The sequence below is a fragment of the Hippocampus bargibanti genome, linkage group LG05, assembly GCF_051943395.1.
Source record: "Hippocampus bargibanti isolate YZ-2025 linkage group LG05, ASM5194339v1, whole genome shotgun sequence".
In the NCBI taxonomy this organism is placed as follows: Eukaryota; Metazoa; Chordata; class Actinopteri; order Syngnathiformes; family Syngnathidae; genus Hippocampus; species Hippocampus bargibanti.
Genome location: NC_142738.1, coordinates 12,452,501 through 12,472,862, shown reverse-complemented (window position 1 = coordinate 12,472,862; position 20,362 = coordinate 12,452,501). Strand labels below are relative to the sequence as shown.

General features: G+C 40.6%; 1 protein-coding gene across 2 annotated transcripts in view; it reads right to left on the bottom strand.

Annotated features, from left to right (window-relative positions):
- The window catches only part of LOC148897968 (cGMP-inhibited 3',5'-cyclic phosphodiesterase 3A-like), a 100,958-nt gene that overhangs the window by 47,550 nt on the left and 33,046 nt on the right, over window positions 1-20,362 (bottom strand). For both annotated transcript variants that reach the window (XM_088996632.1, XM_088996631.1), the window contains exon 2: window positions 1,741-1,791. In XM_088996632.1, the coding sequence (XP_088852758.1) occupies window positions 1,741-1,791 (51 nt within the window). The remainder of the gene's footprint in view (window positions 1-1,740; window positions 1,792-20,362) is intronic.

The following is a 20,362-nucleotide window of genomic DNA, read 5'->3' as shown; positions in this document are numbered from 1 at the left end:
TTGTGTCTGTCACTCAAAAGAGTGATTTGCTGCTCTTTAAAATCCCCAACATGATCTAATCACTCCAAGCCATCACAGTGTCAGGAGTATGATAAGTCACCACGTACTTCCGGCGTGCACTGATAGTACAGTTCAAATTATTTAAAAACCACTACTGGTCTTACTGACCAAGACTGAATGTAAAGAGAAAAGGATACTGTACATGAGTCTCTAGTCTTTCCCTCTTATTGTTTCCGTTTGTACATGTGAATTGTCTGTTGTAGAGGCGATGCTACATAAGGTCCAGTGCTTGTTAGCAAAATTCCACAGCGGACCTAAATTGCATTTCAAGACTTCGGATGATTCTTAAGTAAATGTGGAAATGTGTTCATTGTTAATACAACATGATCAGTGAGGGTCCCTAACTGAGGGACAATCTAATTTATGCAGGAGATACTGATGAATGGAATAACTTAACCCTCAATGTGGACTAAAAGTTAGCATGCTAGCTATCATAAATCTGTACTTGGGCCTATTGAGTGGTTATTTAGTTTTGAGCTACAATTTGCTGTGGTCAATGATTGACCCCCCCCCCCCCCTCCCACATTAGAAGTCTACGGTCATCAGCTCTTAACTTGACTGTAGTTGAGATACATTTTGTTTATAATTTGTTTATTTTTTACAGTATGACTAAAACACTTCACTGTAGTTGAGATACATTTTCTATTTTCATTTTTTAGTTTTTTTTTTACAGGATGACTAAAACATTTGCCAGTTCACAGTTACGAGTTATAAAAACATGTTATTTAGAAACGGCTTATTGTTCCAATAGTTTGACATTGGAATACAGAATTTTTTCAACAATCAATACAATACAATACAATACAATACAATACATATTTGATATATATTACGCTTTTACAACAACTGAGCATTGTTATTGCTTACGAAATACTGCATGGATGACAATGCACATAATGATTACCAGTAATTAAATAAGTCATTACATTTTACAGTAGGTGAGCATAATTACAAGAGCCAATGGATCCATTTTCCTAACGACTAATCCTCATGGGGGTCGCAAGTAATATGGTTGGATTGGATTAGTTTTAATTAGTCTCCCAGTGGAGAGATTTACATTTCACAGCAGCAAGGTTATGGAAGGAAGTGGAAAGGAAAGGAAGAAGTTAAAAAAAACAAAATACAGAAGTTGCTGCAAAGGCAGCCACTCTCGCGACACCATCTTGAAGTCAAAAGAGAAAAGTATGACAACATATGATGCCTCTACCAAACTGACTGTGCAAAAGAGGAGGGTACACCCTCATTTGTTTGCCAGCTAAGGGCTGAAAGTATAGTCAAATTTTATCCGATTCAATAAACATTTTCAAGCAATGTCATTCACTTTGAATTTGGAATTTACATTGGAAACGTTTGATGCTTACATCAATGTTAATTGTCATTGGCTCAGGTTGTGATTTTGTTGTGCCTCTGACATTATTTCTCAGAATGAAACTTGGATTAGGGAGTGCACCGGTACTTGACTTCCTCTCGGCTGTAAAGATCATCTTCAGTGACTTCATTCATTGATTTTGCAGATGACAAATATTTAAAGCTTGGAAAACGTTTTTGTTCTGTTCGTGTGTGTGTGTGTGTGTGTGTGTGTGTGTGTGTGTGTGTGTGTGTGTGTGTGTGTGTGTGTGTAGTGTGTAGTGTGTAGTGTGTAGTGTGTAGTAGTGTGTCCCTTTGCATCGGCCAACTCACCTGCGATCCCCGGGAACCTCTTTTGTGTTCCCAGTCTGAGCGGGTGAGTATCTGCAAGACAAAAAGACAAAAAAAATGTTGGAAAATTACTGTAAAGGGTCAACAAAATGGACATAACATTTATGGGTCACAACAATGTAATCCAATGATGTCAGAGAGAAAAGAGCTGCATGAACCACTTCGCGTTTGTAAAGATCAGAGTTGTTTGGATGGACATTGTCAGCGAGGTAGGAATTTGACGCGTTTAGAAATGTAGTTTGTCAAAACAAGATTGGAGGACATTTTACTGGAGCTAAATGAGTTCATCAAACATTTGGGAAACAACAAAAAAAAACAGAAGTGATCAGTACCATACTCTTAAAGGACAACCGACGCCTTCGGATAAGTTGTGTCCATAATTTGTAAAGTCACTTCAAATGACTTCTACTGAGCGTATTTTACAAAGATTCCACCACATATAGCTATATTTTACGTTTTAAGACTTGTGTTGAATATTCAGGAAGTCTTGTTTTCGAGTTGATGACGATGCCTGACGTGACGTCAGGCATCGAAGCGACACACAATGCATTTCGCGGTACTTTGTTTGGTCTGAAAACTTCGTGTTGATCCGTGTTGATGGCGAAATTAGAAGGAAAACACATAAATAACGCAATGGCAATGTTCCCTCTAATTGTTCATGTGTCTGAGCAGACACACAAGCTCCACTGAGGACCACTGTGAGCAACATCAGATGTGTACTAGTGACATGTAATTCGCGAATGAGCCGGTTCTTAGAGCCGGCTCTCCTAAGTGAACGAAGAGAGCCGGTACCTAACAAGGAGCCGGAAATGGGAGCCGACTTTTTTTGTCCTGTATTCCCCGCCCCGAGTCTTCGGTTAAATCCGCATGTGATTGGTCGATATCAGTGGTAGGGGAGGGAGGGGAGAATTACAGACACATGCAGCAGTGAGGAGAAGGAGGAGGGGGAGTGGGTTCGGGTAGACAGGTGGACAAGGAGGGGGAGTGGGTTCGGGTAGACAGGTGGACAAATGTCACATTATGTTGTTATTATTATTCAATTATTATATTTTACTAGTTGGTATGATAGCATTACTAATATGAAAAGCAAATTAATGACAGCGGATCATCAGACCACAATAACCACAGGGAAAGTGAAAGTTCGTGGATGCTCTCTGTGCACATATAAATCCAGCCAAATAAATAAAAATATTTGATATAGTTTATTTTTTACCTGAGTAATATGTTTTTCACATAATTTGACGTGATTTTTGGTAGTTAATTAATTTAAGAAAAAAAACTGAGGAGCCATTTGGGAGCCAAAATAGCCGGATCTATTTAGTGAGCCGAGCCAAAACAACCGTTTCTTTGAAAAGAGCCGTAATTCCATCACTAATGTGTACGCAGTGGCCACTCACACAAGTTTCACGCCAGTACGTATCACGGTGCGTATGCGCAGGGCACATTCGCGCCGTTCTGCTCCGATTGGCTGCGTAGCGTACGTGAACTGTGCGGCATTATTGGCTGGACACCTGTCACTCGTTGAGTTACATTGCAAAATGTGCGCTGCATAGTGTTCTTGTGTGCTAACTATGTGCATGCAGTCCGCGATTGCGCACGCGCGCAGCTTAGAGGGAACATTGCGCAATGGTGAATCATTGTGTGTTGCACCAAGACAACTATTTGATATTCGCTGACAAAAATTCCCAGCAGACCAATCAGCCCATTTCCAACGGAGCTTGGGCCCCATCTTCTGCATTTTCTGGGTGCTACATTGCTGTCATTGACGGCTCGAATTGATATGGGAGGACTTCTTTAATCGATTGCAAACATTTATGCTTTCCTCTTCAGAACTATTTGAATCATATTCATAACTGGATGAGTAACAAAGAAAGCATCTTCTCCGAATCTGAAGCCATTGTTTTGATTCGAGCAAGGCAAGACGCCTTGGTCTGATGTCACGAACTGGGGGTGGGACTTTTGCAGTTTTAGCACACTTTAAGTCATTTTTATTGGTCTTTTGCATTTGATTAAAAATATCAGCCTGCGTGTTTTGGGGATTTTAGATGCTATAAAATATTTTTCTGATGTCAGTTAGGAAACGAAAAAATGGTGTTGGTTGTCCTTTAATGTATTGTTTGATACCTTGTCAATGAAAATCTACTCTGAGGGTGTCATGGGTGTTAAACTCTTTTTTGCTGGGGGCCACATTGTAATGACGGTTTCTTCTCGGTGCCATTATGAATTTGGGGAAAACATTAGAATGTTTAATCCCTTCCACATATAACGTATAGAGTGCATAGCAAATTAATGAATAACTAGTTGTCAAATTTGAAGTAAAAATTAATGCCTGTTATAGTGGTTTGTATTTTGGTTCAGACTTTAGCAAGCATCATGGAATTTTACAATTTTGATTCGCTTTCGCGTGCCGATTAAAATGATGTGGTGACCCAGATTTTGCCCACGGGCCTTGACTTTGACACCATTGGTATAGTGGAACCATATATGTGGGAAAGAATGGAGAAGCCGTGCGATCGGTAGTTTGTAAATGTAAAAATGAGTTTTTGCACCCACCCCACCCCACTTTCTACGAAGCACAGGCATCTAATGCAATTTCACAGTCAGGTTTGGTTTACTTTCGTTCCTACTGGCTGCCTGAGGGGCTGGAGGAGGCGGAGGATCTGATTACCAGCGACTGCGTCCTCCTCGGGCCTCGCAACCCCCCTCCTCCCCTCTTTTTTCTCCAGAGTCACTGCATGCAGTAGAGAGAGCACTGACGCGTGCTACAGAAATTCTGAACAGGAAAGTTGTGACGCAAAACTCCTTGGATGTATGTCGTCTTCTTGGTCCAAAGACGCCTCGATAAGCCCGACATGTCAATGTGACAAATCACAGCGGCACACTCACCAAAGGCAAGTGTCTCAGTATCGGCGCCAAACGGATAATTCAGGTGTAATTGAATGTGTCACTGGAGCTTATTGAGTTGTGTCGTGCTGTGGGCTATAAGTGAGGATCGGCCTGCAAGCAACTTGTACTGAGACCGGTGTGATTTGTGTGGGACCGTAATGCTGTTTGACATCAAACTCCAAAACACACCGGATTGTTATTTTACTTGCTTGAATAAAGGCCTGGTTAAAAAAGCGACTAGATGTTTTTTTAAAGTGACAAGATGCTTTAGAAAGAATGAATCACGAAGGCCATACCAGTAACACAAAATTCAGGGTGTCCCCCACCTAGTGCCCGAAGAACATAAATTTTGTTCTTTGAACCTGGTTTCTCTTGATACCGCATATCTCTCGGATCACCAACAAGTGACTGAGGGCTGTAGGTCCTTACAGGTGCCATGCCTGAGGAGGTAAACTAGAAGTCCAAGGCAGCACTTATTCTACACCGTTAAAGGCTCATTTATTCGATTCACTGTAAATGGCGGCCAATTATCCGCTTCACTAAAGCTTTGACAACAGCATGGGCGGTAGCAGAAGGCCCAGTCAATTGCAAACCTCAGTGGTACCTTATGAGCGTCTCCAAGTGCACACATAAAAGAGTCTTGTGTAAGCCGGGCTTTCATGTGTGTGCGCTGAAACACAGCCTCATGACACGCAAGGCTCCGTGCGCTCTTAGCGGGCCAAAACTTTGCCTCGAGAGATTTTCCAGGCCCATTGAGGCTACATGGTTTGGGTCTGAACAGCTAATACATATGGATGAGTTCCTCTGAAACATGCATAGAATACAGTAACTCCTGGTTTTCTGGAACATCATGGGCTGAAATTTGAGCTGACATCCCAACCCCAAGTTTCAAGCTTTCTTCGTGTGACTTAACTGGCGACAGTATATCGTTTTATCATTTTTATTGCCAACTTCCCTTCGATGGCATGTTTTGCTGTTACTCTTTGGCAAGTCACTGGTGGTTCAGACTTGAGTGCATCGGTTCAGTTCTTACTCAGTGACCGTGTGACGGAAAAGTCACAATTCAATCACTGCCAGTCAATCATATCATGTCTTTGTCTTTTGATGAAGCAGTACATTGTCCCGTTTCGGTTTGCGGCTAACAGGTGGCACTGTAAGGCCCTGCCTGCAGCGGCACATTTGTGGGTCGTTTTCATCAGTGGCGTTTAAAAGGACTCCTGGCACGACCATGCAGTGTCGGGTCATTGTTTTATTTGACACTGTCAGCGTTGTTTCATCTTGTCATGTTTTACTCAAGGTTTTGTTTGCTACTTTGGATTTTTCTGTTCTGATGACTTTGTTGTTTGAGATTTTGTTCCTGCTGACTTTAATACAATTTGTCTAATACACTGTGCTCCTCCCTTCTGCCTGCATTTTTGGGGTCCACCACCACCTTGCAAATCGTGACATACATGACTCATGAGTATGCAAGGTTGTCCGTTTTAGTCTCAGCAAGGGTGAACAACAGTCCATCGTGAGATACAGTATGTTCGTATGAAGACCAAGAATGGATGGACTGGTGGCAGGCGACACTGCATATCAGCACAATCAAATTCTATCAAATCAATTCAAAATTCTATCAAATCAATTAAAAAAAGACAGAAAAAAACATAAAAACTAGAAAGGCATTTTCCTCCCTCCCTGTATTTCTGAAAGAATATTGCCACAACACGGACCAACTTCACCCCAATGCAAGACTGAAACATTGAAATGTGAAATTCATTACTTTTGCAGCATCTTGATCCAAATGTGCCTCAAATTTTACTGTATGACAAGTTAAATGTCTAAAAACCTAAACACAACCAACCATGCGTGATCCAAACTATTGTGACTTCAGAAATATTGAGATAACGCCCAAAATATCTAATAGCCAATAGTTGGTCAAAAAATGAAACAGGATATGGTCAAATCAATCTCTCTATTTATTTTAACAAACAACCTCAAGGCAATAAAACTTAGCCAAATAAGTAAAACTTCCAAATAGATGTGCTTTTGTCTTGGAACTGCAGTTTACCAATAATGTTATCTTTTGTTCTTTTATTTCACCTTTTACTGTATCTCCACAGAGCTTTCCGCTCACTCATCATTCAGAGTGACCCATCGGCAGCTCTATGTCGTGCACAGATTTATAAGAGACAGCAACAAGGAAAATGGTTGAGAATGCAAGAACACAATTCAATCATGACGTGCACATGAATAGTAATTTAGTGGACAGACATGACACAAGGAAGGAGTATCTGCAGTCAATTTGGATTGTTTGATGAAATGTTCATGCAACGGCATTATGCTATGAGATAAATCACAAAGGGCAGTAATGGGATTTATTATATCGTGGTACTTTGATTTACAAAATGATTAGGTTCTGGAAGAAATTTCTTTCCAAGAAAATGCTCGTTCCAAACCAAAAACAAAATCTGCAATAAATGTTTCATAAAGCATAAAAATTCATCACAATATGCAACAAATACAGGTTACAATTAGATTATTGCACAATAAATGAAAGTTGTGTGGAACGTATAAAACAAAGCTTAGAGTCAAGCCTACAATATATGGTCATTTATTTTTTAACTCATTCACTGCCAGACCATGTGCAAAAATGTGTCCACTCCAGTGCCAGGGTTTTTGTCGTTATCACTTGAATTCCAGGACCCAGAGAATATTGAGTTTTAGGATTACATATACATTCAATAGAGCGTTAGTGTCATGAGCCAGTTGACAGCGGGGCGGGGCCTCCGTTCCCGCCGCTCGCCAGCTGCTGTCAATTTCCTCCTCATTAACTGTGGACATTTAAACCCGACGCTGGCATTCACCCAGCGTCGGAAGATACTTCGCCTTGTGCCAAGCCAGTACGTGGAACTTGTTACCAGTACATTAATTGCTTCGCCCGAGGAATGATTTTAGCCACGATCGCGTTTGTTGTTTGCACCGCGTCGTAGGTTATTTTGCACCCCCGTGTGCCACTTTATTTTCTTGGTTAGTGTGGTTGGGTGGATTGCCGCCACTCACCCACTAACATTGTCAGTTGTCATTTTGAGTTTGTTTCACGAGTTTGTACCGGGTCCGCGTATTTTCGGACCCGCGCTTTATGTTAATAAATCCATTGCCGGTACCCACGCCTCTGTCCTGCTTAACGATCCACCGCCAATACCACACGTTCCTGCTCGCCAGCTGCCACTGTCGCCGCCGGAACGTGACAGTTAGAAACTTTAGACTCTTGTTTCATCAGAAAAAACGGGCTAATTCCTAAATTATATGGATCTGGAGCTATATGAGCTTGAAGTGCGTCTGGCTGTACAAAAACAATACTTACATACAGTATATACTGTATTTATATCGTGCTTTAACAATAGCTGAAGCTGTACCAATGTACCAATGTACGAATGAATAAATTGCGTACTCAGCGTTTTTTTTTTCTCTTGGTCCCAACTTAATCCAGTTCTCTCTTTGAAGTGTCTTTTGGCGTTTTGTAAAGAACTGATAACATTCATTTAACATTCTTTGAAAACGTCCAAGGCAAACATCGGCGTAGTGAGAGATCACTGGTGAACATTTTTTCTGAGTGATTTACATTTACATAAAATTATCGGAAGGCCTCTTGGCCCGAGAGATGAATGTATTTATCTGTCTCTTAGCCAATGGGATGCCAGGAAGTTGCTCGGTAAAAGCCAACAGCAGAGCAGCTATAAGTATGCTGTGTTCAGGAAACTGGTGAGTTGTGAGTTGCAGCCCATAGTGTATTTTCACCTTTGGTATATTTAAATTTCTTTTTTAGCAAGAGGCTATTATTTTCTGCTGAGGCATTTCGTAACTTGAACATTTTGCATGAAGAGATGTTCCTAAATAGTTCCATACATTCTTCACGTGTAATAGTTTTTAATAGCTAATAGAATGGTAGATCATTCATCGCCTCTGCAGGATAAATTCTTTCGAGCTAAAAAAAAAAAATTAAGGTCCCTGAAAAAAACTTGATCTGAAAATGACGATTGTCTGCAAATCAACTCATGAAAAGCAGGCACTCTTTTTGAGCTGGACTCCAAAACTGATTTGAATAGAAACACATTTTGCAGCGCAGCTTTTGGAAACAATCACTCAAAGTCATTGTGGCAAGCTCCTTCTAAGTAAACTGCTTCAATTGTCTTGCGTTTGAGGGATGTCTTTTGCAGATCGCATGCATTAGCTCCTTCCAGAGATAAAATCAGAATTGGACCACGGCTCTTGAGAATACGCCAATGTTTTTGTTCTTCGTTATTCTTGGGTGTTTTAATCGGGGTGACGTCTTTAGCTAGGACCAAGCTTTTTCACAGTGGGAAATAGTAATTTTCACTCTGGAATGTCTTGACAATTACAGTGGTTAACTTGAGAAAATACACGCATCTCCATATTGACACATTAAGAACACAAGCACTCAGTAGACTTTGGTCTTAATGAATACAACTAAGTGCTTTTCAAGGTTAGGGAACAATATTTCTGGATGTTAAGAGCCAACAATAATACTCTCGTGCATCATGCACCCCCTCGTTTTCTCTTCACTTGGAAGACTGCGGATGCTTAATGAATTATTCCCACAGGAGCTTGATATGTGGTGCTGTTTATTCTTCTCTGCTTGTTTGCTATCCACTTTGCGCACACCGTGAGGTAAATGTGTGCCTCTATCCGTAAACAAACAAAAGATAGCGAAAGAAACACGTTTGAGAAGCGAGATGAAAAAAGATTGTTAAATTTGGGTTTTATTCTATTGGTATTTTTATTTGAGGTTTTGGGGATTTTTTTTTTTCAGACTAATACCAGTATTCAAATTGTGAGTACCAACAACAATACCAGGAGTACCATTTGCAACATAACATCCTTACAAAAGGAACCTTGTTATACACACTGTAAGGCACATTAAAGGCGTTCAATGGTCTGAAAAATCGACAGTGCCCCCTATAATCGGATGTGCCGTCTATATGATGACATTCTCTTGATATTCCCCATTGAATTGTCCCCCCTTGTTAGCGTTACTGTGCTATCTAGTGGTCATTATTAGCAGTAACCAGTTGTAACAAAAGGATTCTGCTTGACGCTAATTGACATGTGCATTCACCAGACAACTATAATTCGTGAGCTCTGCGCAGCCTTTACAAAGCAAAGACAATACCAAAAGTGTATTTAACTCCTGACAAAACAAAAGAAGGAAGCAGACACAACCAAGACATCTTGTCGATAGGAATAATGGTGTATTGGATTGTATTCCCTTTAGCATTGCTCCATCTATTGGATGCATAACACGACAACAGCCACAATTTTATGTGCTTTATAATGCAGTGTGCCCTACATATGAAAACAGTTTTGAAATAGGCTATTCATTGAAGGTGCGCCTTATACTCAGAAGCACTTTATAGTGCGGAAAATATGGTCAATACTTTCATAACAAATTGCAGCTTCATGGAAAGTGAGAGGCCGTTTAGATGGAATTCAAGAGGAGAAAAAAAACGTGTAGAACTTGAGTGGCTAAATAAACGTATAATTGTTGGTTACAACACATGAATAATGCACTTTAAGCATTCATATACAACAAACCTAAAATATTCATCTAGAAATTGCATCTAAATGGGCATTTTGGCATCAATTCAGCAGATGTGGAGAAGCGTTCTGTCGCCCATGGATGCCCTTTACTTCTTGATCATAAAACGGCCACAAGACAGCACCACAGACTGGTAAGACCAGCCTTTGTGAGCTTTGGTATCCAGGTACCCATTCCTGGTCTTGGTACTATTACACCAAGTAGATGATTGCTCCTAGACAATTTGATCTTGGACAAAAACATTAAACTCATATCCATCCACATTTTGAAACCTGCATGAGAACCAATGAGCCCTTTCCGATCAAAGTCAATTGCAAACACACACTTGTAAATACGAGTCATACTTAAGCTTAAACATGTGGTAAGAAAGCAAACAGAATGTCGACGTCCAAGACCTCGCCACTGCACTGACGGGTGAGAGAAAAGTTTCTTTTCTTTCATGGATTCGCTCCCATTCATTCATGTCATTTGCAGAAATGCAATGAATACTTCATTGAAAAATAAATGCTTACGTGATGACCAACACTTGTTGAAACCACGTATTACGGCCTTATATTGAAATTGCCCTAAGAGCTATCACTTAACAAAATTGCGTATTTCACATTTTTTTTGTTTGTTTTGTTTTTCGCTTGACCTGAATATTGTATTTATAGACGAGGGGTCACAATGAAGGACAGCACTTTCAAAAAATATTTGACTGATTGAAAATAGCAGCAGCTCGATAAACCTCCAGATCTCACTGTGAAAGTACTAAGAGGTATGTGTCAGCCATAGCCTGTCCACCACCATGGCCCAGAGCCACAGCCCACAGCAAGCCTCCACTCTGTGGTGCACAGAACAAACAAACTAGTTGTAAATATCGGTTGTTTGCCTTGCTCTCGCCAATGAACAGGTTAAGAACCACATTTTCCTGGTTGTCAAGTGTTTTACTTTCGACCCGCGGTCACCCCGTCATCAGGCCCTGCTTTTTAACAGCCCGTTCTGAGAGGAATTGGATTGAGCCAACAAGACTGTCATCGACTCGCCACTGAGCCATTTTTTAAAAGTGTCTTGAAAATGAGCCGGAAACAGCCTCGTTCCAAATATAGCTCAGCGCCAAATACAGTATGCACACGCGTTTCTTAATCATTCATTCATGGTCAGCGCTTCATTAGCCGATACTGTTCGTCTGGCTGTGCCCTACTTTGTTCTACGTGACAGCCTTCACACATTGATGCGTGTCAATGTGTGGCCTGAATTGACTTGAGACTCCACTTGAGTATTCCGTGAGGACAATTAGAGGGAAGGAAGATTGAAAAGAGTGCTGAGTACATAGTTGGGTTAACTAAGATCAGTCTGCAGGATTTAGTAGCTTTAACCAAGGATTGCGTTTCCACCTCTGCACTGTCCAATTAAAACTGCCGGCGTTCTTTCTCATCGAGTGTACAAGCTAAAGTCTCTCAAAGTTCAAACAAACATCTATTTACATAAGAACACAGCTCGCTGAACTCATATTCAACCCTGCCAACCTTGAGGAGACAAAATATTCCTCTTCATATTCCTATATTCCTCCTTTGTTCTTCTATCTGTGTGTTGTGTCAGAGATAAGCCGCATCTCTTCTGACAACACCGCACTGTGCTACCAAAAACTAGGTCACATTCTGCAAAGTCTCTGACGTGAAGATGAGCTCCTTGGATATTACAGCAGTTTAGTCATAAGTCATCCAGACAACAATACTCTTCATCAATACAATACAATACTCAAGCATCAATACAATACTCAAGCCCACTCTTCATCGGTGTTGGGATTGCGGGAAAATACATCATGACAGGTGTGCAGTGATTTGGAAAATATTATAGGGATATTCTGACACGTCTGTGTAAGCTCTCAGTCGTACAGGAGTGGTCCATCGATGAGAAGGTTTCTTCAGCCGTCATCTGTACAAAAGTGAAGGTTTCGGACGTTTCGCCTCCTATCCAAGAGGCTTCGTCAGCGAACTAAAGTCTGACTGGTCGTATCGGCCCCATTTATATATCCCTAATGTCCAGACCTGGTGGCGCCGGACACAGCTATGATAGGTCCCTACTCTCAAGTTCCTACATTCCTGACTAACGATTCATCCAGACAACTATTGTATGAACGAATCACACCACCACTCTTAACCTCATTGTCGTCAAATGAGTGGTTGCTAGCTTTTAGGTGCAAATGTACTGCCGATTGAGGCCCACTAGTATTATCCCATCAATACAATACTCAAGCATCAATACAATACTCAAGCCCACTCTTCATCGGTGTTGGGATTGCGGGAAAATACATCATGACAGGTGTGCAGTGATTTGGAAAATATTATAGGGATATTCTGACACGGTTTCACTGCAATTTGTCACGAAGCACTGTAGGCCACCATTCTATATGAGCAGGGATGAATGGCACTTTTGTCCATCTATAATTGTGAATATATAACAAAAAAGTGCTTTGGAAACATGGCGATATGATACCATGAATCATTGATGCTATTGGTCATGTCACCAACCAACTGCAGCGCACATTTAAAAAAATAAATCAAAAAATCAAACAAAAATCAACAACCATTCTTTTGTCACGGTCAATTTCATCATCAATGAACCTGCAAACAAATTTTAAAAAGTTGAATATTGCAATATAAAACATTCCGGCAGAATGCATCACATCATTTTTAATTGTACAATTTTTATATTGTCTATTTTATATTGCAACATTGGTTTTGAATTGCAAGTATTTATGTATTGATCTATCTATTTATTTATATAAATATGTAATTGCATTTGCATATTTTATTTACCTCTTTATGTATTCTCATATTTATTCATTTATCTCTTTCTATTTATCGGCTTCTATCTATCTATTTATCCGTCCCTCCCTCCGTCCCTCCCTCCATCCCTCCCTCCCTCTCTCTCTCTCTCTCTCTCTCTCTCTCTCTCTCTCTCTCTCTCTCTCTCTCTCTCTCTCTCTCTCTCTCTCTCTCTCTCTCTCTCTCTCTCTCTAGCAACCTATCTGTCAAGCTATCTCGCTAGCTAGCTATTTATTTATTTAGCCGGTTTATTTATTTGTTTATTTATTTATTTATTTTAATCAGCTAACAGAAAGAAAAAAAAACAGAATTTAAAACCCTGTAAAACCATATTGCACCAGCAGAGACTTTCTTATCCCATATACACCGAGCACAGTAGTTACTCGCTGGGTGGTGACACTTTCTAAATCTCCGCTGGTCCACCCGCTGACGGCAGCGTATGTGGAGTTGAGAGTCGTCGCAATCCAAGCTGGCTAATGTTTTACTACGGGTTACAGCGATGGGGGGCAGTCATCATGGGTCATTTGCGTCATCACTGGAGGGAACTATTAAGGTGGGATGCCAAAGCAGAAGGGGCCACGTGCAGGAAATGAGGAACTCACTTGTGTCTATGCAAAGTTTAACGTGCCGAAACCTCTCAACTGGCATCTGCTGCACTCTCACCATAAAGTTAATGGCCATTAAAATGCTCACATGCACTAATATTATTCATGATGTGTTTTAAACTTTATGCGGACCACCTAATACCTCCTTCATGCTGTCTGCTTAGCGTTGACTAGCCTGAGTGTCAAGCAATTCTTATTCTCTGAGTCACTGAAGGCTGGCTAACAGAGATACAGAGATACAACATGACCAACACGCAACCTACAGTTGGAACCATATTCCTGGATGCTTTTAACATCTCAAAAAATGGATGATTATTACCCCGCTATATCCTTGGTGCACGTGGTCATTTGTCTAGCTGTCGATCTCAGGTTGGATCAAGGAACGAGATTCTCAGCTCTGTGCATTTAGAGGATCTGGCGGGCTAAGACCTGGCAGCCCACCCCAAAGGAGCATGCCAAATACATTTGAGTATAATGGTCCAGCCAGTATTACTGCTGAGGCCTTGCCTGGTGAAAGAGGGAACACAGCATTCACTTGTTTGTTTGTTTTACAAGACTATGCTCTGTCCCGTTTGCAAGGTGCCAGTTTGCTTTGTGCGTTTTAAATCGCAATCGATTCAATACTGTGGACAGAGTGTTTGTAGCTACTTGTCGACTAGGTAACGCGGGAGTCTCGGGAGGAGTAAACAAAACATGTTTTGACACTTCTGTGAATGTTGGCTGTGGACAACATGTCTAGCCGAAGACAAAACCCTCCACATTAAAGATAAGCATATAACAACAATACACACTCAGAAATGAACACATTTACACTGGAAAGTAGTCAATTAATCCAAAATGCACATTTGCAGTGTGGGAGGAGTATCTGGTGTACACGTAAATACTCTACAGTATTCCAGTGCAACTGGAACCCCAAACCTCACATTTTTGAAGTAGATGAAACAACCACAAGGATTGAGTACTGATTTCAAAAATATGCACCAAATAATTGAAAGCCAATATTTGCATTGTAAGAAACATATGCTATCGGAGCAGATGGTACAACAACTGGGGGGGATTTCATCCAATCAGAAAGCAGAAGAAAAATATTTGTTTAACAAGGCATGAGAATGACAGCAATGGCAGAAAATGGAGCACGAAATAAATCCAAGAGAGTTGAACTCCACTCTGCTCTCATGAATGCAGTTTGTACGCATAAAAGTCAGCAAAACGCGAGACATCTCATCACATTGTCTTAGAGCACTAAAATTGATGAGATCAAGGGTGCATTCATAATTTAGCTCTACCAGGGCTTTAGTAGTGCTTTGATCAATGTGTGAGACTTCCTACAAGAACCCCCCTGCATGTGCTTTACATGTGTGAAACATCAGATAAGACTGAAGTCAGCAATGTTAGGCCAACCCATTCTTTTTTTCTGTTTTGATGACTACACAGGGTATTAAAGCCAATAATTTGTGCAAGCGGTGCAAATGCTTCGGTGCAGTTCCACTATGAAATGTTTTTATGAAACCATAAGTCTGACTGGGATGGATGACAATATTTATCTTGGACGAGCACGGCCACGTCAAGAGCAACTTAATTGCCAGTCGAACAAAAACGAGAATTTGACCTTGAAAGGAGGGCTTTGGAGCGCAAGCGAGTGACGATTTTCAATTGTGGCACAAACGCCATGTAAAACTTTTTGATGTACAGGTGTTGTGGAGTATTCAAGCACTGATGTAAATAAAACAACGGCGCTTTGGCCAAAGGAGGTGGGGGCGGAATGTGAGCGTGTGATGCAGCCTACGGTGCACACATACATTATTACACCTTTCATTCATACGTTTGACTCAGCATGATCTGCGCTCTGTCCGCACTCACGCTCATGAGAGGAAGGACCACAGAAACCACACTCCATGCTTGAAGAACATTTCCAATTCCATCAAGTTTCCCACACGGCTCCCGCAAACAAACACGTGACCCATTGATGGCCCACTAAAGTATGCTCTTTTCAACGACATCCTTTATAAATCACTGATAAAGGTTCACAGGAGTCAAGTATGCACACCAACTAATCCCCAGTCTGTTATAAACCTGTGTTCATGTTTAGGGACATAAAGCTCTGCTTCCTTTTTGTGTTTTTCAGTGAATTTTTTTTGAAGGTGGAAAAAGCTCAATTTTAGCAAGCATGAAAAAGAGGCTAACATAAGGCCCGTGGGTGGGTTTCCACCATTATATTGTCAAGCGAGAAAGTTGCCTGTGACGTTCCCACCCCCCACCCCCCAACCCCACCCCACACACACACACACTCCTCCACACACACACACACACACACACACACACACACACACACACACACACACACACACACACACACACACACACACACATGAACACTTCCCCACGTAGCAGGAATGCAGGACTCTGCAAGAAGCGTGAAGGTACAAAGACACGATTTCCCTGACCGACTGCACCGGGCTTCTCAAAAGACATGTCGGCATGACAATGGAGCTTGAAGTTGCTCACGAGCCCATTGGGGAGAAAAAGCCAAACGCATGAGAAGCTCGTGGTCCTCTGGAGAAATAAATGACGCTGCCGCAACTGTGACCGTGCTAGGAATAAATAGCATCTAAGCGGCATGTTCCATTTTCAAACATGAACCCTGTTTAATGTTGTGCTGCATTCACATCATGGTTTCGAGTAGAAAGATCATGGACCACCCAGAGTTGTGTTGACGACAAAGATGCTTATTATTTTGTGTGTATTCCTATACAAATACAAGTTTAAAAGCTGTTTATGTGTAGCCGTGATGAAAAGACATTCGGAATATTCTACACAAGATTTGCGCTTGGGAAAATGTATAAATATACCGGCAATATAAATAAAAGAGTTGTTTCTGAATGACACTGTGAGAAACACTGTGATTGGAGCTAATATCGCAGTGATAGTTTGCAGTGGTATGAAAATGTAGGGAATCGCACAGAATATGTTGAATATGCGGAGGCAGGTATGGTTTCATCGTCTGATTGTTTAAGTTGCAGTGCAAACGTAAATATTACTCAACACATTTACAAACACTTGGTAAGGGTGAAAGAACTGTCAATGAAGGAAGAAACCATTCAAGAAAACTTTTTTTTTACCATCGAAAGATTAATTACTCATTTTATATCCCCTTAAATGGGGCAAATATATATATATATATATATATATATATATATATATATATATATATATATATATATATATATATATATATATATATATATATATATATATATATATATATATACAGTAAAGTCTCGTTATATCGATATTCAAGGGAGTCCGAAAAAATATCGATATAACCGGGACTATCGATATATCCGACCCTGTTTGCATGTAATTTTCTCCGTGCGTGCAAGCCACGCCCCCCGCTGTCCGCTCGTCCCTCCAGGATGCTGCTCCAGGTAGTAGAGAGCATGTAAGCTCCCTCATCCCTGTTGATGGTCCTTGGTCCTCGCTTTCGGATTTCAATGGCCATTGAAATCCGACAGCGGACAGCGGGGGGCGTGGCTTGCCTGTCAGTTCTGACAGGTAGGTCACGCCCTCATAACAACACCAGCTGAAAATGGCGCGTCACAGCAACATCCGTGACACTCTGACGAAGGCGGAAGTAGTCGCCGAAACATGTCAGGTATTTGAACGCCTACAATACACTGTCTGTAAGTAAGGAATCTGCTTAACATTACATACATATGTAACATTACATATCATATATATATATATATATATATATATATATATATATATATATATATACTATATATATATATGATATATATATATTATATATATATGTATATACTAATAAATATATATATATATATATATATAATCCAATATATATATATATATATATATATATATATATATATATATATATATATATATATATATATATTCATACCAATTGTGACTTAACATACTTTTGTCGATACTTTTTACATTGGAAAAGAAAATAGAGTTTAGCTGATGAGCCAGCTAGCTTGCTTGCTATATAAAAGTTCTTCTACTAATGTAGCTTGTACTTCTAAGTTTGACACACCACACATTGTAATTGTTAGCAGCCCTTCAAATTTGAACAAAAATAAATGAATGGATAAATTAAAATCCTAAAAATAAACACGCCATTGTCTTTGATCTTGATTCTGTCTAATGAATACAGTACACCCTAACTGCCCACCAGTCACAACATCACTTCAATGTTTGCGCCATGACAATAATCGACTTAAAACCTCCAGTTTCTGAAAGATACTCTACCGGCTCCTTTCAGGACTTTTCCATGCCATGCCAACAACAATGCACTCTGAACTGGCCATGTTAGCCTGAAACCCCAGACCGCATGCTAACTGTAGAAACTTAACCTCCCCCCCATCCTTTCTATTACAACTTTCTGTGATGTTTGTTCACTCATAACTGACAAGGTGCCCCAAGTGGTCACACCAGTATCTTGTTAGAGGGATTATGCATTTTTGGGCACCTAACTACATGTTGCAAATCCGATAGTAAAGCGCTGATGCAAATGCCACATTATTTTTAACACAATACAGTGGGGTGTTGCGAAAATGAAAATAAATAGCACAACATAACACAATTGTGTTGGTTGTTTGCTGTGTTATAGAACAGACAGTCGATGATATTTTGGTTATATGTGAGCAGATAGCTGGTGTACCTAATGTCATATCTTAAATGACTGGTTATTCAGAAAGGCACAGTAGAAATTAACACATTTTGCATTCAAGACTTGAACATAAAGTGCTGGCTGCCATGGTGTGTTACACGAGTGTGCATGCATGCATGTTGACTATTTGGCTCATACATACAGTACTACCACACACACAAATGGATATAAAACAATGCAGCTAGGAGTGTTTACCTCCCATGTGACTGGAGATGCAGTACATGCGGTGACGTCAGCGTGCATTCCACGCATTCATCAGGCTTTGGTTCTCACTGATAGCGTGTCAGAAGCGGCGTTGGGGTGGGAGCAGAGATCACATATTTGCTGGGTCCGTGTTTGCCATATTGAACTTCTCCCAATCAAATAAACAAACATGCTGCTTTGGATTGGCCAGCTGCAAGGTCAGGAAACCAAGAGCACAACTGCAAGCTACTCGGCGTATTCACGTACGCAACTTGAATCAATAATAGCACAGCTGACGCCAAATGTATGCAGCAAAAAAAAGCATAATTATCAGATGAAAACTCGAAATACAATCCATCAGCGCACCAAGAATTACAAAAAAAGCTACAATTAATTTAACTGAATGAGTCAGTTTTGGAACTAGATGCGGAAATATGCTCGTACTTAGTCAGAGGATGCTGCCGCTCACAACATGAAAATCCCACGTGGGCCAAAAGTGGGTTTTATTTACAACGATGAGTTATTTTGGTTGGGTGAAAAAAAGAAAGCCATAAAAATTGCCAGATCTTAAGTTGAATGCATAAAGTGTGTCAGCACTTAAGTGAAAAAATAAATTAAATAAACAGTGAAGTGTGACATACAGTAGATTATCTTTTGCCTAAGAAATTCTCTCATGTTCAAACTACATGAATCTAAACCTGTAACTGCTCAAACAAAAACATTAAAAGACGGCAAAATGGCTTCAATTGTGAACACAGCTGTGGAAACAGAAGCCTATGACATCACACTCTCAGTGTGGTGCCCCAAAGACAGCAAACAACAACAGACTCTTCATGCAACTATGTCAACAGGGGGAACACTAAATGTGCATTTCAACAACCGCTGCACTGTCCTATTCACAATTTGTAGTTCTCTTAATTAGCCACTTAGATAAGTGGCAATTAATCAAACATCGTTGCGAGCGCGCGTCCCGCTGCGAATCCCTTGTCCAAAAAAGGAGTGTTGCAGCCTGAAGCGGCTAGCGACTTATCATCGAGAACGGCTCTAATTACACTTTACGTCTTTACGTAAGTAAAGCAAGCAGAAACAAATAACATCTGCTACAATTCTGGATAAATGATGCTCTTCAGCTAGGATTGTTTTCACAATTGTGTAAAACAAATAATAATAAAATAATAAAAAGAAAGAAAACTAAACGGGTCGAGTGGAATAGTTATCCAACTTTATGGGAAGTACTGTCATTAATTACAAAAGGGCTACCATAAAAAAAAAAAGACTTGTAAACAGCTTGACGGCGCTGAGCTGTGTGGGACATACAGTACAGATGTAGACCTGAATGTGCATATGCGCATATGCTGCAACAACTATTTAAATGTCAGTCAACTTTCACTCACTAATTCCAATGTAACAAAGAATCCCAGTGAGTTGTCACGGTGGACATTGTTATGATGAGAAACAAAAGAATACTGGACAGGTTTGGTACAACAAGGCATTTTCCATGTAACAGTTCATTTCATCCATCCGTTAAGAATAAGTAGAGAGGCAGCCAACAGTGAGCGCATCACCAAATTTGTGAACTTTAGGAGTTTAGGAGCATATTGTCCCATTTCCCATTTCCATTGTTGAGGCCCAAATCCAACAACTTTGTCCTTTGCCAGGTTGGCCCAACTGCTGAGATGGCACATTAACTCAAAAGTGTGTGTATTGTATGTACGTGTATGTGTGTGCAGAGGGGGGTGGGGGGTGGTTGTGTTGGCAGAGCACAGCCTGCCTCTGGCAATCAAGTCCTCAAATGCACCTCATTAGATTAGACCACCAT